The 25,268-nt window shown below is 41.8% G+C and overlaps 1 protein-coding gene across 4 annotated transcripts in view; it reads left to right on the forward strand.

Moving 5' to 3' along the window:
• The first annotated feature begins 3,456 nt into the window (after positions 1-3,456).
• SLC6A17 (solute carrier family 6 member 17) overlaps positions 3,457-25,268 on the forward strand; it is an 84,307-nt gene continuing 62,495 nt past the window's right edge. The window contains exons 1-2 of one of the 4 annotated variants that reach the window (XM_075853669.1): positions 3,457-3,541; positions 23,783-24,164. In XM_075853669.1, the coding sequence (XP_075709784.1) occupies positions 23,882-24,164 (283 nt within the window). In that variant the 5' untranslated portion in view covers positions 3,457-3,541; positions 23,783-23,881. Of the gene's footprint in view, positions 3,542-14,978; positions 15,271-15,302; positions 16,684-23,782; positions 24,165-25,268 lie in introns of those variants that run through there. The other 3 variants (XM_075853666.1, XM_075853665.1, XM_075853668.1) reach the window with 3 other exon arrangements.

The following is a 25,268-nucleotide window of genomic DNA, read 5'->3' on the forward strand; positions in this document are numbered from 1 at the left end:
ATTCTGATTTCAGTGAAATGAAAGATGCTTAATATTCATATTGTAATCTCTTTAATCTTCCATGTGCAGAAATCCATTGCTTTCTGCGGAGGATAATCCACAGAGCTGATACTGTATGTTCGCTTTTGCCGCTGCTATGTTATCGGGTTTGATGTGTTAAGGAAAGCTCACTTATTCACCAGCTGGTGTTTCTCAGACACAGGCAGGAGCAGCGGAAAGATGCCGATCAGGTTTCCATGGTAACAGATCCTCCGCTCTGGATGCTCAGAGTCAGAAGGGTTGAATTCACAGAGCTATTTATAGCTTGCCATCAGGGCACTTATGGAAATAGGTCTGCAGAGGACACATGTAGAAGGGTCTTGTCATTAAGTCCTACGACACAATAGTCACACGGGTTTGTGCTACAAAAAATGTCAACTTCTTTGATAGCGCATATATTGTTGTAGTGCCAAGACACACGTTAAAATGGTAATTGTAGATTTCATGATTCGAGAACATGAACCCCCTACAGATCTGTTTACTCATACCGTGACTCAATATGTTCATGAATCAGGCCGGCTTTTTCTGTGCACATTATTATAACCCAGTCATTTCCATTCATAATCATTTAGATTATCATGATTGATATTATTATGATGGGTCATCTTCATGGTAAAGATCTAGCAGATCTTCAATGATCTAATAGCAGCTGGGCAATAGACCAAGGTCACCGGTGATTTATACAGGGGAAGGGGAGACACAGGATGTTTCTTCCTAGCCCCTCTCTGACTGAAGGTCCTGTAATGTCGTTATGTGGCTTTATGGCAATCCATCTTTGGTGATGATGTGCTTCTGCATTAGTAAACATACTGCTACAATTAACCCCTTCCCGCCGCAGGATTTTCACTTGTTTTTTTTCCTCCCCACCTTCAGAAAGCCATAACTTTTTTATTTTTCCATCAATATTGCTGTATGATGCTTTGTTTTTTGCGGGACGAGTTGTAGATATTCACGGCACTATTTATTGTACCATATAACGTAGTAGGAAACTGGAAAGAAAATATTTGTGGGGTGGAATAGGAAAAAAACAGCGATTCCTCAATATTTGGGTGTTTTTTTCTTTACGGCGTTCACCATGCGGTAAAAACGGCATGTTAATTTTATTCTGTAAGTCAATACGATTACAGTGATACCAAATTTATATAGTTTTCTTTATGTTTTAATACTTTTACAAGGAAAAAACTGATTGTTAATAATAAAATTTGAGTTTTGTCACGATATTCTGAGAGCCATAACTTTTTATTTTTCCGTCGATTTAGCGGTATGAGGGTTTATTTTTTGCTGGGCGAGCTGTAGTTTATATTGGTACCATATTGGGGTATATGAGACTTTTTGATCACTTTTTATTTCATTTTTTGTGGGAGAAGAAGGGACCAAACAGCAATTCTGACGTTTTTAATTTTGTATTTTTTGTGGTTCACTGTGCGGACTAAATAATGATATATTGTAATAGTTCAGCTTTTTAAGGATACGTCGATACCGGTTATGTTACTTTTTTATTCTTTTTACATTGTGCTTGAAGGAAAATGGACTAATGTATTGCAGTATATCGTGATTCTGACAGTCTCCTGTGAAGCCCTGCCGGAGTACAAAGATGGCGGACCTGGGGGCCTTCATCAGGCCCCCGGGCCAAACAACGGCACCCCTCAATCTTGCCACGGGCGCCGTTGGATTGGTACAGGGGGTCCCCCCTTGTTAGTGATTTAAATGCCGCGGTCGCTTTGACCGTGGCATTTAACGGGTTAAATGAGTGGGATCGCGCTCGTTACCCGTAAGTGTCGTCTGTAACACACAGCCGACACTCGTGAGCCCGCTCCATACTCCCCCACTCGATGTGCGCCGTATATATATATATATATATACACACATACACGGCGGATGTCGGGAAGGGGTTAAGCAATGTGTTTCACAGCTGATCTTTCACCATAAGGGGCTGTTCACATCACGTTTTATAGCCTACGTTACACGTATACGCTGGGAAAGACTCCTGACAGTAGCATCCCTTGTAAACAGTGAGATGTGCTGCCGACATGATAGAAATTGGGGATGAGCGACAGTAGTAACGCGCGCTCGTCCGCATACTAGCGCCTTGTGAAAGGAGAAACGAGCACCAATCAACGAGCCGTCTCATTAATCCAGTCCAGGTTGGACCGTGTAAAAGTATCTTAAGGCTGGGTTCACACGACCTATTTTCAGACGTAATGGAGGCGTTTTACGCCTCGAATTACGTCTGAAAAAAACGGCTCCAATACGTCGGAAAACATCTGCCCATTACTTTCAATGGGCTTTACGATGTACTGTGCCGACGACCTGTCATTTTACGCGTCGCTGTCAAAAGACGGTCCGTAAAATTACAGACTCGTTAAAAGAAGTGCAGGACACTTCTTGGGACGTTTTTGGAGCCGTTTTCTCATAGACTCCAATGAAAACAGCTCCAAAAACGGCCGTAAAAAACGCTGCAAAAACGCGAGTTGTTCAAAAAACGTCTGAAAATCAGGGGCTGTTTTCCCTTAAAAATAGCTCCGTATTTTCAGACATTTTTTGTTAAGCGTGTGAACATACCCTTACTCTTGCAGGCTATTTACAATGTGTCAATCCATGGTATAGGTCAGGGGTCGGGAACCTATGGCTCGCGAGCCAGATATGGCTCTTTTGATGGCCGTATCTGGCTCGCAGACAGGGCTCCTACCTGTCTATGGGAAGGATGCATGCACCGCGCTCCATCAGCCCGTGCACCGCGCTCCATCAGGCCGCGGTGCACGCTGATATTGGTAGTTCTTTGATGGCCTGATAAGCATTGGCGGCAGTGGTGAGCGGCAGGGAGCATGGACTACATTTCCCATAACTCCCTGCATAGCCACGCCGTCTGCGTCCCCTAGTGAAGCGGCATCTGCCTCCTCCCTTGTGTCTCCCTTGGACGTTAACGGTAGGAAGTATTCTATTCGTCGTTGGTTAGCAACAGCATTAAAACGTTATTATGTTATAAAAAAAAGAGTTCGGAGATTTGTTGTTCTTTAAAATTAAATACAAGTCAATGTGTGCACTTTATGTACAGTGAGACTATTTAATAAAGTTCAATTATTTATTACGCTGGGTGTGCCTGCTTGTATGTACCACTTTAAGTAGTAAATGCTTTAGTTCCCTATGGGTCTGAGCCTCTCTTTTTTGTTCATTTTCTGTAAGACCAACACTTTTAAAAGGGCCACTGACAGATACAATTGCTCCAGCGGTCACTTAGTACACAAAGGAGTGTTCCTCTCTGCTGCACTAAGCCACCGCTGGACCTAAACAATAATTCGCTGTAAAATAATAAAATAGATAATTGACATAACTGACAATGCGTTGTGTGACATGTCCAACATTCCAGCTTCTTTCTTCTGCGAATGCCTCAAAGCTGGCATTCTCTCAACATCAGGTGGGAAGAATGCCAGCTTCCAGTCATGCGCAGGAAAAAGAAGAAGCCAGACTGCTGGACTGATGTCATGCATCGCAAGCTCACAATGTAAGTTATTTATTTAATTTTTTTACTGCTAATTACCATTGTTTCAGTCCAGTTGTGGCTTTATACAGCAGGGAGGAGCATTCCTTGCTGTACTAAGTGAACATTGGAGCGATTGATCTGTCAATGGCCCTTTAAACATATTGTACGGCTCTCGCGGAATTATATTTCAAAATATGTGGCGTTTACGGCTCTCTTAGCCAAAAAGGTTCCTGACCCCTGGTATAGGTGTTATTGCCAGTAGCTCACTCAGTATTTGCTTAATGGTTTGGATTCTCCTTTTTTTATCGCCCCACCCCTTTATTTTATGCTATTGTTGTAATTTTTAACGTGTCTCAATAAAATCATGTTTTTATACTCACTTTCTTGGTCGTTTAACAATTTTTGGTGCCTATATATGAATTGTGGTGGAGATATTCTACCCCTTGGGCTTATACCTCGGTGTTCAACATAGGAAAACTGTAGTGTAAAAAATTGTCTTAACATGATAGTAATGGACCTCACAGGTCTTTGGTATCTATTGGTAAATATGTTGTAAATATGGAAAATTAAAAACAAAATGTAAAAAATAATTAAACACAAAGTCAGAATAAGAAACAAATGTTCAAATCATGACCAACCATACCCATAACCCTATTAAAAAAAACTACTAACATGTCATATTATATATCGACATTAGGGTATGTTCACACACAAACTCAAAAACGTCTGAAAATACGGAGCTGTTTTCAAGGGAAAACAGCTCCTGATCTTCAGACGTTTTTTAAGCCACTCGCGATTTTTCGCGGTGTTTCTTATGGCCGTTTTTGGAGCGGTTTTCAATAGTCTATGAAAAACAGCTCCTAAAACATCCCAAGAAGTGACATGCAGTTCTTTTTCGCAGCCTTTTTTTTATGCGGCCGTATTTCATAACAGCCGCGTAAAAAAACGGCCCGACGGAACAGAACGCCGTTTTTCCCATTGAAATCAATGGGCAGATGTTTGAGGCGTTCTGCTTCCGATTTTTCGGGCGTTTACGGCCCGAAAAATGTCCGAAAATAGGCCGTTTGAACATACCCTTACCATAATAGATTGGCAAACAACAACAAGCAACAAATTTATTTCTGGTCCACTAAGCGTAAATTTTTTTTAGGTTGTTAACCCCTTCCCGACATCTGCCGTATATATACGGCAGATATACGCACGTCGGGTGGGCGAGTATGGAGCGGGTTCACGGGCTGAGCCTGCTCAATAGGACGAGTGTGTCGGCTGTGTGTTATAACCGACACTTCTGGGTAACGAACGAGATCCCGCTCGTTTAACTGCCGTGGTCAATAGAGACCCCTTGTATGGCGTCCCCTGCGGTGAGATCGGGGGGTGTTGATGGTTGGCATAGCAACCTGGGGGTCTGATAAAGGGCTTCATAGGATCCTGTCAGAATCACGATATACTGCAATACATTAGTATTGCAGTATATCTTTCAAGCGATCCAACGATCGCTGGTTCACGTCCCCTAGGGGGACAAAAAGCAGTAAAATAACGTTTTTTTTAATAAATAGAAAAGCCATAAAAGATTAAGAGTTAAAAATAAAACCTTTTCCCATTTTCCCTCAAGCACAATTTAAAAAAACAAATAAAATTAACATAACTGGTATCGGCGCGTCCGTAAAAGTCTGAACTATCACAATATATCATTATTTAGTCCGCACGGATCAAAAAGGCTCATATACTCCAAAATGATACCAATAGAAACAACAGCTCACCCCGCAAAAAATAAGCCCTCATACCACTAAATCGACTAAAAATAAAAAAGTTATGGCTCTCAGAATATGGCGACAAAACTCAAATTTTATTTTTGACAATCAGTTTTTTCCTTGTAAAAGTATTAAAACATAAAGAAAACTATATAAATTTGGTATCGCTGTAATCTTATTGATCCGCAGAATAAAGTTAACATGTTTTTACCGATAATAGTAGTAAAGAATGGGAGAGATCCTCCAGCTCACCTGATTATATATTCACATTGCCTGTAGCGCTCGGGTCCTCGTGTCGGCACACGTATTGGATAGACAGAAGAGTAAAGGATGGATCCAGCGCTGAGACAAATGTGTCTGTTAAAATCGGAAACTTCTTCCAAGTTTTACTCCAAACGAAAAAGTGGTTTAAAATTGACAATAAGTATTTCCACAGTACAGTGGCTAATTGAAGATATAGGCGGTGCCTACGCGTTTCAGAAGCGACCTGCGTCCTTAATCATGGCTTTTTGTGAAACTCTGACTTGCATAATTGGAATTTATATCCGGTCGTTGTTGTGGGATTGATTGCGGTCCAGGCTAATTAGCAGTCTGGAACGCATCTCCTTTTCGTATACTAGATGGTAATTGTGTAGATAAGAGGACAACAAACGGAAACAGCTGATCAGGTGAAGTGTTTATGTTCGTATGTGTCACCCATTGTTTATGATGTTTATGATCATGCCGTGGCCGTGATCTTTAAATGAATGAATGAAAGGACACATAAAATTGACCATTAAAGAGCGTTTGTCTAAGTGTGAACAGATTGAGTTAAAATGTACGTGTGTATGTAAAAGGTGTTGAATTAAAAAATGTCTTTATGTTTGTTATTACTGGAGATACACATGGACAATAGTACAATATATTTTATATTTATTTGTTGGAATGTGGTATATATTGAATCGAGTACTGGTGTATGTACTACTTTTTGTTTTGGATTTATGGTATACTGACGCAGATATACATTATGTTATGAATCTTTTTTTTCCTGTTTATTAAATTTGATATTTTATCAAATTAAATAGTAATATTTGTTTGAATGAAGAAAACTTGATGTTATAACTTTCTACAAATATTTATTATCTAGGAGAAGATTTTTTGGACAAGGTCAGTAATGGAACATTAAGGGCAAAGCCACACGTGGCGGAATTGCTCTTGAATTCCGCTGCGGACACTCCGCAGCGTTAATCCGCAGCGGAGCCGTTTCTCCATTGACTTCCACTTCTATTTAGTAGGGTTCGTTTAGACGAGGCTGAAAATTCCGCTGCGGAGCATAGGCTGCGGTGCGGAATTTGGTGTCCGCAGCATGCAATGGATGTTGCGGAGTTGTGGCGGACTGGTTGCGGACTCATTGCGGAATTTCTCCATTGACTTCAATGGAGATTCTAATTTCCGCAATGAAGTCCGCAGCTGTCATGCACATGTTATGTGTGCTGCGGATGCGTCTTGCTTTTTTGACATGACATTTCTTCATTCTGGCTGGACCTATGTATTTCTAGGTCTACAGCCAGACTGAGGAAGTCAATGGGGCTCCCGTAATTACGGGAGCGTTGCTAGGAGACGTCAGTAAATAGTCACTGTCCAGGGTGCTGAAAGAGTTAAGCGATCGGCAGTAACAGTTTCTGCACCCTGGACAGTGACTACCGATCCCAATATACAGCAACCTGTAAAAAAAATAGAAGTTCATACTTACCGAGAACTCCCTGCTTCTGTCTCCAGTCCGGCTTCCCAGGATGACGTTTCAGTCTAAGTGACGGCTGCAGCCAATCACAGGCTGCAGCGGTCACATGGACTGCCGCGTTATCCAGGGAGGTCGGGCTGGATGCCGAAAGAGGGACGCGTCACCAAGACAACGGCCGGTAAGTATGAAATTCGTTTACTTTCACTAGGGAAAGTGCTGGCCCTTCTCTCTATCCTGCACTGATAGAGAGAAGGGAAGCACTTTTACCGCAGTCCGCATCAATTTACTGCACATTTTGGGCAGATCCGCCGCAGAATCTGCAACGCAGATTCTGTGCGGCATTGATGCGGACAGTTGCGGAGGAAATCCGCCACGTGTGGGCATGCCCTAAGGCTGGGTTCACACGGAGTATTTTGCCGAGTTTTTTGACGCGGAAACCGCGTCGCAAAGTTCGGCAAAAACGGCCCGAAAATACCTCCCATTGATTTCAATGGGAGGCGTCGGCGTCTTTTTCCCGCGAGCAGTAAAACTGCCTCGCGGGAAAAAGAAGCGACATGCCCTATCTTCGGGTGCTTCCGCCTCTGACCTCCCATTGACTTCAATGGGAGGCAGAGAAAGCGTATTTCGCGGTGTTTTATGCCCGCGGCGCTCAATGCCCGCGGGCAAAAAACGCAGCGAAAAACTCCGCGAAAATCGCCGTGCAGGAAGAGGAATATCTGCCTCAAACTTCCAAACGGAATTTTGAGGCAGATATTCCTCCTGCAAAATACTCCGTGTGAACATAGCCTTATTCTTTCCTTAAAGAGGCTCTGTCACCAGATTTTGCAACCCCTATCTCCTATTGCAGCAGATCGGCGCTGCAATGTAGATAAGAGTAACGTGTTTTTTTTAAAAAAACAAGCATTTTTGGCCAAGTTATGACCATTTTTATATTTATGTAAATGAGGCTTTCTAAAGTACAACTGGGCGTGTTTAAAGTTAAAGTACAACTCCCATGTTACATGTAGGAAGTTGTTCTGATCATGTCCCAGGAAAACACAGCAGAGATGGCTTCTCTTTGTAGCAGGAGATGGAGTGCGGTCTTGTGAGGAATATTGTGCGTCCCCTCCTGGATGTGGAGTCTGGTGGTAGCAGACGGTGCATTAGATGTGTGTCTGGTCTCTGAATAATGTATCGGGATGCAGATTATGATGTCAGCGGCAGCAGTGTGACATCACACTGGTAGTTACATCCCTACCAGCAGCCAATCAGGTAAGCTTTTATAAGTTCCAAAACAGGTATTAAAAATCCAAGCAGCGATCTGATTGGTTGTTATGGCTTACAGATGGTAGCTGCAGGAAAATGCTATGGCTCTATTTCAGGAAAAAGGAGGCCTCCTTCTCACTACAACCGAATAGCAGTGGAATGGTTTGCCCCTATGGTAAGCATACCACCCAACATTTGCATCTCCATTTGTAGGACACTTTCAAGACGTGTCCCCAATTTCCCTGGGAATACCAACACAATCCAAGAACGCACACTTTTATGCAAATTTCCACAAACCCAACCTACTTTGCATCCCTTTCACGTGACAATCCTACCAAGAAAAACGAGATGGGTGTTATGGTAGGTATGTTTATTCCCCAATTTCAGGTCACTGTAAAATCAATTGCCCAAATAGTCATTATATGGTGGGGATCCAGCAGAAGATTGGATTTCTCATTATCACTTATATTCGCTTCTTTTGGACACAGCCAGGTCTTTGATGCTGGGAGAGCATGGTGTGTTGTTGTTTGGCCTAGCAAGCAGGGTAGCCCGCTCTATGAACTATCAAGGCGTCACAAATAGGCTTCTACCTGGCTAGACACGTTGCGCCTCATGACTTACACACTATCCCTCCATGTTTCACACACTTGCATCCCATTATTCATTTATTTTTTAGCCACTTTACTCATTACTGCCCCCTATATTTCACTTACATTATTACACTTGCACATACACTATTCATTTATTATTTCTTACTACACATCCCATGCACCACATACCACTCCCCTCAAGACTAGTGGGAGTGGCTATTATTATTTAAAGCACCTGCTCACTCGCCTTCATCAGCGTTTCTGACCTGGCTGTGTCCATTTGTAAGTATGGCCTTTTTCGGTGTTTCTGCATAAATGTCCTTGTTTTTATCTGTTTTTTCTGTACATCAGGAGCTTTTCGCTCCAGTTAGGGACTCGCAAGTCTGGGGATCCTTGTCGTGGATTGCGAGCTTGCGTCCTTTTGGCCAAAATGATCACTAATACCCCATGTATTTTTCATTATCACTTATATTCGCTTCTTTTGGACACAGCCAGGTCTTTGATGCTGGGAGAGCATGGTGTGTTGTTGTTTGGCCTAGCAAGCAGGGTAGCCCGCTCTATGAACTATCAAGGCGTCACAAATAGGCTTCTACCTGGCTAGACACGTTGCGCCTCATGACTTACACACTATCCCTCCATGTTTCACACACTTGCATCCCATTATTCATTTATTTTTTAGCCACTTTACTCATTACTGCCCCCTATATTTCACTTACATTATTACACTTGCACATACACTATTCATTTATTATTTCTTACTACACATCCCATGCACCACATACCACTCCCCTCAAGACTAGTGGGAGTGGCTATTATTATTTAAAGCACCTGCTCACTCGCCTTCATCAGCGTTTCTGACCTGGCTGTGTCCATTTGTAAGTATGGCCTTTTTCGGTGTTTCTGCATAAATGTCCTTGTTTTTATCTGTTTTTTCTGTACATCAGAAGATTGGATGGCTACACTTGTCCCCCTTGCTGTATTTATGCTGAAGGGAGAGGAATTTGACTGCATTGGTGAGGGAATGGTGACTATAACTTAAGAATAGACTTTCACATTGTGACAGGATCCCACTATAACTAAACAGTAAATTGCAATATGAAGGGTGACTCACAATAAATGAAATCTAAAATACGCACAGATCAAAAAATCAACTACCGGATCTCAAGCACGACATAAAAATGGTATTTGAAAATATATTTATATAAAAATGGAGATAAAAGCAAACACAAATTATACTGTATCAAATATTTACCACAATATTAATAAAAAAAATTATCAAATATATCTCATGAACATATATCACAATAGAAATAGAATATCAGATAGCAATAGTTTATGACATAGGTGTACGAACCTGATTGTAATAGAGCTCTCTACTTGATGAAATGCGCTGTTTGTCCGCTACAGGGCCCTTGCGATACGGAGTAATTATCTGCAGAAATGTATGGGTTTGGGAGGAGTAACAACCAGAATTATAACCACACTAATAACCACAATATAATTGTAGTATAGAATGTTGCACACTAGGATTGTGTCAGTCAAGAAAGTAGCACAAAAGCGTTTATCATCAGTACCGGTATTATAGATGCGAAACCAAACACTGCCTCCCTATAGAGGTAAATGTGCTACTCACATGTGCAGAATACAATTTATTTGGGTTACTGTGTATTTCTCAACCTAGATAATAATTTCTGTGGCCGGACATACACAGTCGAGTCACATTATAATGACCGCCAGCTAATATCCAAAGTAACTGACGTTACAAATAATTTTATTACAGCATACAATAGTGGTCATAATTTCATAAGATCAATTTTGTCAAAACACTGGCACATCCTGAAAAACGATCCATTTCTTAAAGAGTTTTTACCAGATAAACCGGGCATAACCTTCAGACGATCATCAAATTTGAGAAATATATTAGCACCAAGCCGTGTTCGTAATACTAAGTCCTCTACTCCAATAATTTTTCCCAAACTAAACGGCTCTTATAAATGTGGGCAAGTACGTTGCTTATGTTGTGATAATATTTCACACAGAGAACACTCTTTCCATTCTAATATTACCAATGAAGTATTCCCCATTAGAACTTTTCTCAACTGTGCCAGTAACTATGTCATTTACCTTTTAGAATGTTCATGTCCTCTACAGTACATTGGACGAACTATCCAGTGTCTGCGGAGCAGAATCAATAAACACAGGCATAATGTTACCAAAGGTTTTCTAAAGCACAGTGTTTCAAGGCACTGTGCTTCTTCTCATAAATGCCAATTTGACAAACTTAAAATCACCCCTATAGAACAAATATCTTGTGATGTCTCAAATCGTTTCCAGAAATTAAAACAGAGAGAGAACTTTTGGATTTTCAAATTAGTGACTCTGCATCCGAATGGTTTAAATGATATTTCTGAATCATCACTTGACTAACAATTTATTTCATATATGTATATTGTTATCTTTTGATAAGTGCTAATTAGCTTGGCTTCTATCTAAGATCCTATTCATCTTCTGGTAGTACAATTATGATGGTCTATTTTTCGTAATTATTTATTTCGGTTGGTCCAATGGTCCTGCTCTCTGAAACAACCATTGATTAACAATACATTTGTAATCCAGTTTACATATTTATATCTATATATTCATTTGCAATCAGTTTACATTTTTATATCTATATACTCCTTAGGTTTATTACTGTATACAATTGTTGTCGATCTTTAGATTATTTTTCTTGAGAGATTGATGTGTGTTTATGTTTGAATGGGTTGATATTGCTGTTGCCCCAACATTGATGTCATTTGGTGTCCTCGGACACTTTTTTTCTGTTGGAATCGAGAGACTAGAGAGATACATGTGGATTTTTGCTGTTATTGGCAACATGTTTTTTCTGTGGTCTAATGGTGTATGTACACACTGCAAACCTCTTTGGGTCCGGGTTTCTTGTTCTCCGGAGCTGTCCGTGGTCCTGATTCTCGAATAGCTACGTGGGAGCCGGTTTGGTTCTTTGCCGGGTTTCGGCATTTTTCTGTTTATTAGTGCAGTCTTTTGTCTGCATTTTTTCTGTGCATTGTAGTTTTAATTATATCCATTTAATATATTCATTGATTACTCATTATGCTAAGAGGTTTTGTTTTTTCAAAATGTACGTTCGTGCATCTGTGTGCTCTGTGCATCTTTTATCGCTTTTGATCTCATTTCTATTTATATATTTTAGCAGTATATTTTAGTAGTTTAATATCTTAGTATTTTAGTAATACAATAGTATAATGGTCGGTGTACACATTATAAACTTTTTTTCTTGGGTCTGGTTATTCATTTATTTATTTCTTTTCCCCTGAGCTGTCCATGGTTCTGATTCTCGAGCAGCTATGCGGGTGCCTGGTTATTGTATTGCCGGGTTCTGTCTTTTTTCCCGGCACCATTGCAGATATTTGTTTCACACATGTTATCGGTTAATGTTAATTATAATTATATCTATTCCAATACATTCGTTGATTATTCAATATGCTAATAAGTTTTTTAAAAAAGTTTTTGGACCTAACTGTATGCATATTTATGCATTTTTTATTTTTAGATCTATGTATTAAGTATTTTATATATATTGTCCCTTTGCCATTTTTTTCTATTTAGCTGCTCTTATTATAGTATTGGTCTTTTGCAGGTACCGGGTGGTGACATTCGGGCGTTTCTATTTGTGGACCACCTTTTCTCATGTTTCCATTTATTTATTGATTTATTTATTTGTTTCATTTCACCTAACCTGTAAATGTTACGATGTGTCAACATTTGTGTTTGTTTTAACATTAATGTCATTTTTTGTTCATAGACATGTTTGTCTGTTTCATTGGTGATCCTTGCACTGATTAAGTCATTTGTGCCCTCTGACCCTGAACACATTGGCGGCTTTTTTATCCGCGTGGTGCATATAAAGCTACCTAGTTTTAACTGCAATTCATATGGCCTGAGGAAGATGCCGGTGCGGCATTGAAACGCGTAGCCTTCTTACCAATAAATACTATTATCAATTTCTGGATCCTTATTGAGTAGCAGCGCCGTGGTTACATCCCTTTTCTTTCTACCTTATAATTACCAAAGTAACCTCTGTGTACAGCACGGACAGCAGCTAGACGGGCTGGGAGTGACTCAATAAGGTGCAGGTAGGTTGTCTCCGGTATCTGGAGCCGTGCTGACTGCAGTGCATCCCACATTTGCTGGAAGGTGTGTGGGGGAGGATTCATAGAGCAAACATGACGATCGAGGTGGTCCCACAGAATCTCAATTGGGTTCAAGTCTGGCGAATTAGGGGGCCAGATAAGTAGTTGGCCGTGCTCTTCCAACCACTGTCCGACATGTTGCATTGTCTTGCTGGAAGATTCCATCTGCCCCAGGGATGACACAGAGCATGTATGGGTGGACGTGATCTGCAACGATGAATTCATACCCAAATCTGTTCGGAGTTCCTTCCGCATGGATGAGTGGGCCCAGAGAAAGCCATGAAAAAGATCCCCATAACGCCGCCGCCACCAGCTTGTGTTCTCCCAGCAATGGTTGCAGGGTGTTTGTTCTCTGATGTTTCTCGCCTGACACGCCATGGTCCATCCGTTCTATAAAGCAGAAAACGTGATTCATCGGAGAAGGCAACCCTTTGGCAATCATCAGTGGTCCAAATCCGATACAGCCGTGCAAATTGAAGCCATTTTTTCCGATGCACCTTTGTTAGCATAGGAGCAGTGACCATCCGTCTGCTGAACTGTTGTTTTAGACACATGTCCGGTAGTCCCCTTGTTAATTTTCACGGTGAGCTGCTCCACTGTAGCATGTCGTTCAGCCCTCGCCCACCTTCATAGCCGTCGTTCACCTCTCACATCAATGGCATGTGGTACTCCGCAGTTTCCACGTTGGTTATTCCCAATGGTGCCATTTGTCCACTCACAATACAATTTCACCACAGCAGCACGCGAACTGTTCACAAACTGCGCTGTTTGAGAAATATTGCCACCCTTGGCCCAAAAGCTGATAATCAACTCTGGTAAATCGCCACTTTTACCCGTGGCAACGAGTGATGTGTGTTCAGACAGCCTATCGCACACCTTATATACCCACCAAGTCTGCTCACGACACATCACTTCATTTGTGGGCTGACGTCGAAAGTAGAAGGTGGTCATAATAATGTGACTCGACTGTGTATATTTTCCATTATTTGCAGGCCTTAAAATGAATGGCCAACTATATAATACATGGATTGTCCCAGTCCGCAAAAGAGAGACCTACTCGAGGCGGCTCATTGCTCTGGATAATAGAGGGGTCCTGAGTAGGGGGATCAACGCTCTATCATGTCAGAATTACAGCATGTGGAAATGGGTTTTCCTGGTGTATGAACCCAGGCTGTGTGCTCAGACATGGAGGTATGTCAATATTATGTGAGACTGAGGTAACAAACATGAAGTAATAATGCTTTGGTTCCTGACAATTACCTCCCATAAGGCTATGTTCACACTGAGTTTTTTGACTCGTCAAAAATGGCCCGAAAATGCCTCCCATTGATTTGAATGGGCGGCGGAGGCGTCTTTTTCCTGCGAGCGGTAAAACCGTCTCACGGAAGAAGGGACATGCTCTATCTTCGGGCGTTTACGCCTCTGACCTCCCATTGACATAAATGGGAGGAAGAGAAAGCGTATTTCACGGTGTTTTATGTCCGCGGCAGAAAAACGCTGCAAAAATCGGCGTGCCTGGAGAGGAAAATCTGCCTCAAACTTCCAAACAGAATTTTGAGGCAGAAATTCTGCCTGCAAAAAACTCTGTGTGAACATAGCCTAGCAAAGTTATATTTCTCTGCCTTTCTATACAAGATTCCATAATCCAAATTACCATAAGAAAAAACTTTGAACTATTCGGTGCTGCACAGTACAAGACATACACAAGTGACATCAGCAGACCATGCTCCGTACTAGCAGCCATTTCTGAGAGGCTATTGTTTAAACTATTGTTTAAAAAGATGACTAACAGGCAGTACAGAAAACTCCTTGCCGCCATGCTCATGGCTTTATTTCATATATTTCCAGTGAGTGTCATATTTTGCCTATGCAGGCAGTTTCCCATCCCTATAGAGTACATGGCAGCAGCGTTTCATTGTCTGCCTCGTGACCGTCCTCCCCCATCCACTCGCTTCACATTCTCCAGTCACAAGTGACAAGCATCTCTGGATGACTCAAGCTTTGCGTCAGCAGCCTCCATCACTGGCCTCTCGTCTTCAGGCAGGTAAGACGATCCTTTTGTCCTGGGAGTGGTCTGGTAGTCGGGAGTGGGTGCTGACGTCACGCCTGCGTGCTCTGGCTCCCAGTGAATGGGTCTGTGGTCCCTTCTCCTTCCATCCTTGCTCCAAGAGCACAGTCCCTCCTACCTGCATTAATCCGGGCGCATCCGTCCTCGCAGCATCACATGTGAAGGGTAAGGACGCCAGCGTTTTATCCTCTTTCAGGTTGAGCTCTATGGTGTGAGCAGCAGGGGCACAGACCTGTCCTGTTTGCTGCTGTATCTCGGCTTTGCCAGGATGACATTGAAGGATGGCCTCACCTGCACTGGGCTCCTCATGCCACTCATGTACTGGTACCGGTGGTAGTGAGTGATGGAAGGGAATGTGTTAGGTGTGGGGCTACATGAGACCTTCCCATGTGGCACCAGATCATGCCAGGCACTGCTGTGGTACCTTGTATCTGGCATGTGCCCAGCCTTGCCTCTCATTGTGTGACCTTGACTTCTATTCTGAGATGTTCTGAATATTTAATGTCATTGTGTGTTGACATTTGTAGCAGTCTGGGGCCGGAGAGTCTTTATTCTCATTCTGTACGTATTCTAGGTTTGTAATCGGATTAGAGCGGCTGTACATGTCGCATTGTTTTCATAGGCTGTGCTAGAATTTGGTGTTTAATAGTTAATAGCTGGTAGAAGTTCTGTGGCATACAATGCCATGTGTGGGTACGTCATCAGCATGGGCATATGGGCAGTCCTGCAAGCATTGTGTCCATATTGTATATCACCCGTAGCTTGCGGGAGTTGAGATATGCAGATGCAGCAGAATTCATGTGAAAGAGTCAGTAAATGATGTTATTAGAATGTATGACGCGCTGCATAGGATTTGGGCTTTCCTTTTATGTTCATGTCTCCTATAGACTGTATTTTTCTGGATATTAACCCTTTGCCGTTTTAATGGCTGATAAAATGTTGTGTTAATGGACTTCTATAACTGTAAATAAATATGGCGACTGCAATAAATCATTGTAATATCGTTTGTGATTAAATATATATTGTGGCGCTGTATCGCAGAATGTCAAAAACTGCAGCTGTGGCCCCGAAATCTGCTACTATATGTGCTGTATGTGTCGGTATGTAGATAGTCTATGGGATTTTTCCTGACATTATCGTAAATTGCAGACATATGAGTTCAGCCTGGTGTGAGCGATTTACGGACAGAGCGTTGCTTAGTAAACATGTCTTCACGGCCATTTGATAGTAAATTCATGTGAGCTATAATTCAGTAATGGTTTTGTTGCCTGGTAACTGTAATAGACTTGTACACATTTGATTTATGTGTCTGGTATTACAAGTCACCCCGCAATACGTGTTCCTTGGTGTGGGTTGTTTAGAGATCTTTTAGCCTATGAATCCATGTGCTTTGCGTTATGGAAAGATATGAGGAATATCTCAGTGTTACTAGAAGCAGACATTCACTGACGCAGCCAAAAAGCTTCTTGAGAGTCTTTGAAATCGAAGCTTTTGCATAATTAATATTACGAATTAATTGCTCATCTGAATGTGTCTAGATTCCTGAGTATTCTATTAATACATTGGTATTTGCTTCAGGTACATTTCTATATCTGTTTCTTCTATTTTTATGTATTCATATATTTTCTTTTGAAATATCTTTTTATTAAAATTTGAAAGTGGATATCACAATTTATGAATTTTTTTTGAGCATAGTCACAAAAAAGTGTCCTCCCAAATCTCACCACAGGTGCTTGGGGAATAGCATTGGCAATGCTCTGGCCATGGATTCTGCTCCAGGAGGAGCCCCTGATGTCACTATCCATATATGGACAGTGATGCCAGGGGCTCCTCCAGGAGCGGAATCACCAGCCAGAGCGTCGAAAACTCTCTGGCCAGTGATTCCGCTTCAGGAGGAGACCTCGATGTCACTGTCCATATATGTCCAAACAAGAAGTAGAAAAGAGAGGCAGCACTGCAAACAGATGTCGTCAGAAAAGTGGATTTATTCTCCCATCAGTGCAGTAAACAGTGCAACGTATCAGCTGCTCAATGCAGCCTTGGTCAAGCATGCTGGACCAAGGCTGCATTGAGCAGCTGAAACGTTGCATTGTTTACTGCACTGATGGGAGAATAAATCCACTTTTCTGACGACATCTGTTTGCAGTGCTGCCTCTCTTTTCTACTTCTTGTTTGGAAATTGTGGAATTTACAAGTCAGATCCCTGGAGGTCGGCACCCATCTGGGCCCTGGAGGCTTCTCTTGTTCTGCTGTGCTGCCCACACTCTCTTTACTGTCCATATATGGATAGTGACATCAGGGGCTTCTCCAGGAGAGGAATCACCGGCCAGAGCGTCGACAGCTCTCTGGCCAGTGATTACGTTTCAGAAGGAGACCTTGATGTCACTGTCCATATATGGATAGTGACGTCAGGGGCTTCTCCACGAGAGAAATCCCCAGCCAGAGCGTCAGCGGGCTGGCTGGGGTTTTCTCTCTTGGAGGAGCCATGACGGCAGCGTGAGCGAAAAGCAACCTGCAGGTGCTGACGCCGGCCACAAACAACCAAACTACCAGGATCACAGGTGCAAAATACATTTCACATTTTAAAAGACAAGTACAGTTTGAAGAACCCTATCCTATTGGTAATCCTATTGTCAAATGTTCTTTTTTTTAATTGACATTATTATTTTTAAATGACATTTGTTATTATATTATACCAGCAAGATTGAATGACAACTTTTTTTGCTACAGTGACTGGGTCACCGTAGGATACACCCAGATGCAGTTGTCTGGAAATATGTGGGTATTTGGAATATAGAGATGCATTGCCTTATACAACCCTAACTTTTATTTTGTAAGAGAAGACAGTACTTGACCGTGGCCAAAGACACATTATTCTATAAAGCTTTACATAACTCAAATACATGCTAGACTAGTCATGAGCAGATCACATCAGTGTTGTCTATTCATAGACTGTAACACTAAAATTAAACCATGGAGAGAAAAAAGAAGAAAGTCACAGTAGCAGTAATGACACTACAGAGAGTAGTCAGAATAATAAATAAGAGTCACCGTAACCTTGAATTTCATGAATGCATTCAATGGCAGATGCCGACGGCAAACAGGCAATATCGATTATCTTTTTGGGCAAAAATACAAGAAGGCAGTTAAATAACAAGCCAATGCACTAGTAAGTTTCATCAATAGACCATTTCCCATACAATTAGGAGTAAATTACGTGAAGGGCTATTCCAGGAGGCCCCATAGTATGAAGTTACAGATGTAACATAGTTTAGTAATATTATATTTATCTTAGTATTTATAGTCTCTTTTTTGTCTCCTCCCACAATCTCATGCACTATAAAGTCTGGGAGTGACTTTCAGCTCTTTTCATTCTGGGCCTCCTGGTTCATAAATATAATTACAGAACTGCCAAAACTACTTGGACATTTAGGCTATGTTCACACGGTCAGGATTTGATGAGGATTTAAGCGTGGATTCCATGCCTAAATTCTCATAAAATCTATTGACATCCAATGCAAGTAAATGGTGCCGTAAAAAAAAAAGTCAGAAAGAATAAGACTCCAGATATACACTTTATGGACAAAAGTATTGGGTCACCTAGACGTAACCCCTACGGGAGCTTCTATGACATCCCATTTTATATCCATAGGCATTAATATGAAGTTGGTTTCACCTTTGCAGCTAAAACAGTTTCTACTCTTCAGGAAAGGCTTTCCATATGATTTCTGAGTGTGTCTGTGGGAATTTGTAGCCATTGATCCAGAAGAGCATTTGTGAGGTCAGATACTGATGTTGGACAAGAGGGCCTGGCTCGCAAAAAAAAACCAAAAACTGGCAAACAATATAGTTGGTATTTTTCAAAACAATAAAGAAAGCAGAGTATTCATCCTAATAAATGACCTGAATCAAATTAGTGTCCGTTCTCCCATTTAAGTCATAATTCTCAGTACTATTATTAAAAATACGTCTACTTTGTAAATTTTTTTATTGTAATACTGATTTTTAATTTGTTTTACAGCTTACAAACGAATTTCCAGTCCCCTGGAGTTCTGCTTCAGAATGCATTTATTTAGCTTGTAAAACAAAATTCTACATGCAGAAAATAATAATAAAATCTGTGCTCACCTAGTAAAGCGCCCGGTCTCATGACCCAGTGCTGCTCTTTTCCCTGGCACTGAGTGGGTGGTGCTGGGAAATGATATCACCAGCCTCTGTCTGATCTCTGTATTAATGGAGGCTGAAAGAACAGAAAACCCCCAAAAATAGAAAAAAATAAACAATAGTGCTGTGTTTGTTGCATGATGGACTCCAATGGTTTCCGTCGAAACACATTGACTTTTAATGGGTACTGTCATGGTGTCCGTTGTTTTACCAGAAAAAACTGTGCAACATACTGTGCTTTTTTTCTGACATTTTGACACGGAGGCCCCTAAGGCCTTATTCACACGAACAGGATAATCAGCCATGTGACGGACATCTTTTTAGCAGCCGTCACGCACCTGCATTAAAATAAATGTACGTCTATGGGGCTATTGACGCGGCCGTTTTTTAGCGGGCCATGTGAACGGCCCTTGAAAAAATAGGACATGTCCAATTTTTACCCGTTTTTCAGGATCCCTCAATAGATTCAAGTCTATGAGGGATCTGTGAAGTTAGGTCCTGCAAGGATGTAAATTGGCCGTAATATACGGACGTTTTTCACGGCTGATTTGACACCCGTTCGTGTGCATTAGCCACATATATCGCATATTAGTTGCAGATTTTGTTGGAGATTTTTGAGCCAAAGCCAGAAGTGGTTTCAACAGGCTTGGAAAATATAAAGGAAGAATTTATACTTCTTCTGCCTGGATCCATTTGTGGCTTTGGTTAAAAAATATGCATCAAAATCTGCAATAAATACGCAATTTGTGATTCCAGTCTAATGGAGCCTCCAACACAGGTGTGAACTTAGCCTAATATTACACGGGCTCTGGAGGCAGTTTCAGACAACTGCTTCCAACTATGTCTTATGGGGAGAAATTGTAGTCTGAAGCTATGGCAACATTCTATTCCATGACTACCGCCATAATCATGGTACCAACTGTTCTGTTACTGCTTCACAGAAATGTACTGTGTAAGAGAAACTACACATTACTGTTATTAAAGGGGTTTCACACAAAAAACATCAATAGGATAGGGGATAAAGGTATGATGGTTGGGACCTCCACCGATAATGAGAATCAGGGTCCCTTGTCCCACTTTTGAATAGAGCAGATATCACATGTGTGCATTACCGCTCCATATAATATCTATGAGTACAGCGTTCATGAGCCAACCCCAATAAAAAAAAAGAGAATATTAGCTCTGCTTCATCCCTCTGAGCAGCTCTGTTCATAGATTTGTAGTTGCATAAACAATCTCCAGCTCTCCTGTCATTTTTAGACTGTGATGCTCAAAACTGAACCCCATGTTGTGGCCAAGGAAATGAGTTATAGAGGGGCATTACTATATTTGAGCCTCAAATCTTTCTCCCATATATTCCCTATAACATTGTATTTGCTTTAGCAGCTGTTGCTTGGCATTAAAGGGGTTGTCCAGTTTCATCAAATTAATGTTATTTTTTTTGTATAATTAAAAGTTATACAATTCTCCAATATAGTTTCTGTATTATTTCCTCACGGTTTTCAAGATCTCTGCTTGCTGTTATTCAGTGGGAACTTTCATTGTTTACTTCCATTGGATAAAATTCTATCCATGGTCATGTGATGTACACACAGGTGCTGGGATTGTTAGAAGACACAGTTCTGATTCACATTTTGTAACGAGCCGTGCACCTGTATGTCCATCACATGACCATGGACAGAATTTTATCCAATGAATGTTCCTACTGAATAACAACAACCCAAGATCTTGAAAACCATGAGGATTAATACAGAAAGTATATTGGAAAATTGTATAACTTTTAATTATACAAAAAGTAACATTAATTTACTGAAACCGGACAGCCTGCTTAGTTTATGATACCCAAGTCTTTTTTTCAATTATCAACATTTTAATTTCATCTGTCATTTAGGCTAAGTTCACACTAGCATTAAAGATGTTGTACATCTTCTGACACCCGGACCTCGCACCGATAAGCCGCTCCGGTGGCCTGCGGGCACCGGATTTTGTGGTGCATAATGCTATGGACGAAGCCCGGAAGCAGTTGGCTCCCACCATTGCACAGTACTACAGTTCGGCCGCTATTCCATCTCCGGAGCTGCTTCCGGCATGTACATCCGGTGCACAGAGGCACTGGAGCAGCTGATCTGTGCGGGGCCCGGGTGTCGGACCCCCACAGATCATGTACTGATGACCTATCTGGTGGATAGGTCATCAGTTGTTAGTACCTGGAAAACCCCTTTAACCCGTTAGTAACCGGCCCATCGTGTTTTTACGTCGGTCACTAACGGGCTTTATTCTGATGCAATAGACTTTTTACGTTGCTGCATCGGAATAAGTAAACAGAGCAGGGAGCTGTCAAATCTCCCTGCTCTCAGCTGCCAGAGGTAGCTGAGGGCTGGGGGCGTCCCTGCTCGACCGGGTGAGATCGATATTAGTATCGATCTCACCCGTTTAACCCTTCAGATGCGGTGCTGAGTAGCGTGCACCGCATCTGAGTGGTTTTGGAGAGAGGGAGGGAGCTCCCTCTCATCCAACTGACACCCAGCGATAAGATCGCCGAGTGTCTGTCTCCGATGGCAGCCGGGGGTCTAATAAAGGCCCCCAGGTCTGCCTGTAGTGAATACCTGCTAAGTCATACCTCTGGCATGGCCTAGCAGATGCCTGTCCGTTTTACACGGACAGGCATAATACACTGCAATACAGAAGTATTGCAGTGTATTATAAATGCGATCGGATAATCGCATAGTGAAGTCCCCTAGTGGGACTAGTAAAAAAGTTTAAAAAAAAGTTTCATAAAAAATGAAAACCCCACTTTTTCCCCCTTACAAACTGCTTTATTATTAACAAACAAAATAAAGTAAAAAAGTTACACATATTTGGTATCGCCGCGTCCGTAACGACCCCAACTATAAACTTATTACATAATTTAACCCGCACGGTGAACGTCGTAAAAAATAAAAAAAAACATGCAAAAATTGCTGTTTTCTTTGAATCCAGCCTTAAAAAAAATGTGATAAAATGTGATCAAAAAGTCGCATCTACTCCAAAATGGTACCGATAAAAACTACAAGTCGTCCCGCAAAAAAAAAGCCCACCTACAATTGCATCGGCGAAAAAATAAAACCGTTATGGCTCTTCAAATATGGAGACACAAAAACAAATAATTTTGAAAAAAAGTGTTTTCACGGTGTAAAAGTAGTAAAACATACAAAAACTATACAAATTTGGTGTCGTTGCAATCGCAACAACCCGCTGAATAAAGTTATTGTGTTATTTATACCACACGGTAAACGGTGTAAATTTAGGACGTAAAAAAGTGTGGCGAAATTGCTGTTTTTTTTCTATCCCCCCCAAAAAAAAGTTAATAAAAGTTAATCAATAAATTCTATGTACCCCAAAATGGTGCTATTAAAAATTACAACTTGTCCCGCAAAAAACAAGACCTTATACAGCTATGTCGACGCAAAAATAAAAAGTGTATAGCTCTTTAAATGAGACGATGGAAAATCGTAAAAAATGGCTTGGTCATTAACGTCTAAAATTTAGGGGTTAAGGGCCTGTTCACATCAGCGTCGGCTTTCCGTTCCGGGGTTCCGTCTGAAGTTTCCGTCGGGTGAACCCCGCAACGGAAAGTCAAACAAACCACAGCTTCTGTGTCCGTCACCATTGATATCAATGGTGACGGAAACATTGCTAATGGTTTCCGTTTGACACCATTCCAGCAGGTTTCCGGTTTTCCGACGGAATCAATAGCGCAGTAGCCTCCGCTATTGATTCCGTCGTTAAAACGGAAACCTGCCGGAATGGTGACAAACGGAAACCATTAGCAATGTAGAAACGGAAGCTTCGGTTTCAGTTTGACTTTCTGTTGCGGGGTTTACCCAACGGAAAGCCAACGCTGATGTGAACAGGCCCTAAGCTCCGTTTAGCTCTCTTCCGTCTTTTGTTTCCGATGCATTCCGTCTGCCTCCGTTCGCTAGGTTTCCGTTTTTTTTTTACGGACGCAAAAGTCCAGTCTGCACTTAAATAGGAGCACTGCTTCCCCTTCATTCCTTATCTGCTCGCACTGTGAATCGCCTACACATTGGTAGCAGCGGTTCACAGAAGTACAGCCTTCTAAGTGAATGGGAAAAGGCTGTAGTACTGTGAACCGCCACCATAGGTGTGTCGGCGATTCACAGCACGAGCAGTGACAGTAATGAAGGGAAAGCAGTGCTCGTATGAGCACCACAACAGACCCCCACGATCAGATATTGATTGCCTGTCCTGAGGTTATGCCATCAATTTCTTATAGCTCCTTTAAATTTAATTAATAATATTAAAATGAAATACATGAAACATTACCTGCATGTGACTAAGTGACCCAAAAGAATACAAATCATTGTATGTAAAATTAGTTAATAACTTGGATCATGTGAATATTGCTTAGTTTTCAAGATAACTAATGTGCTATGACATAATGAAGGATTTTACACAAAGTTTATTATCTGTAGATTTTGTAGAACTACTTTTTTTTCTTCTTTTTTTTCAGGTCAGTTTTGAATGGAAGCCAGCTTTAAATAACTTCTTGTGCTGAATTACATCTGTGCTCCACATCTCTCTTGGTCTTCTGGAAGCTACACTTCTCCAAATGCCCAAAAACAGTAAAGTGACTCAGAGGGAGCATGGCAACCAACCTGTCACAGAATCTGTTGTTGACTTGTTGGCCCACGAGGAACCAATAGATCATAAAGTGAGCGCTCTAAATGTATCTGGGGAAGAGAGTGGAGGAAAACTGTTGGAAGATAATGCAGAATTAGAGGACAGGCCAGCATGGAACAGCAAGCTACAGTATATATTAGCCCAAATTGGATACTCTGTTGGTTTGGGCAATGTTTGGCGATTTCCATATCTATGCCAGAAAAATGGTGGAGGTAAGTGCAGATGATTAAAATATATTACGGTGCCTTTATGTTTAGAAGAATACAAGACTTCTCATTTGTGTTAAGTTATATACATTATTATTATTATTATAATACAATTTGTATTACTGTTTTTAAAAAATTGGTCGGCTTTTAGTACAAAAGGATTGTACAGTAAAAATGTGCACTTTGTGATAAATATTTTAAAGCTAATGGCGACGTATGTATATGGCATGCAGTTGTAAACTTTGGGGCTATATGTCATATACACCTGGAGAATTTCTTGGTGGTGAAATAGTGGATATTGTCAATACATAAAGTAAAGCTTTAACCCCTTAAGGACACAGCCTGTTTTGGCCTTCAGGACACAGGCAATTTTTTAAATCTGACATTTCACTTTATGTGGTAATAACTTCGGAATGCTTTTACCTATCCAAGCGATTCTGAGATTGTTTTCTCGTGATACATTGGCCTTTATGTTACTGGCAAAATTTGCTCGATACATTAAGGCCTCATTCACACGACAGGTTTTCCCGGCCGGGTGCCGGCCGTTCATAAATCGGCCGGCACCCGGCTGCATTAGGAATAATAGACCCTTAATGGGGCTATTCACACGACCGATTTTTTGACGGCCGGGAAAACCGGCTGTCAAAAAATAGGACATGCTCTATTTTCGGCCGGGTACCCGGCCGCCCGGCTCCCATAGAAGTCTATGGGGCCGGGTAATACACGGCCATCACCGGAATGTGTCCCGAGTGATAGCCGGGTTTTCCGTGGCTTGCGCTCCATATCCTCCTCCTCACAGCGCAGAGTGCATGTGAGGAGGAGGAGTTGATGCCATTCGGACTAATGGCTACGCTGTACACTGTGTGGCAGGGCCGGGGTGTACAGCAGGTGGAGGGAGCGCTGTGCTGGCTCCCTTCCCCTGCTTGTTTAAAGCGCCCTGGCCCGGCGACACCTTCCATGGCGCCGCTAGCAGCTGCTGCTGCTGCTGCGGCTGCTACTACTGTAGCGACGTCACTATAGCAGAGCAGGGAGGTATCTCCCCGCTCTGCTATGTGCTAGCCCCACTTTAGCTCCTTGAAGGAGCGGAATCCCCGTGTTTTCGGGGATTCC

This window comes from Rhinoderma darwinii, chromosome 2 (assembly GCF_050947455.1).
Source record: "Rhinoderma darwinii isolate aRhiDar2 chromosome 2, aRhiDar2.hap1, whole genome shotgun sequence".
Taxonomy (NCBI): Eukaryota; Metazoa; Chordata; class Amphibia; order Anura; family Rhinodermatidae; genus Rhinoderma; species Rhinoderma darwinii.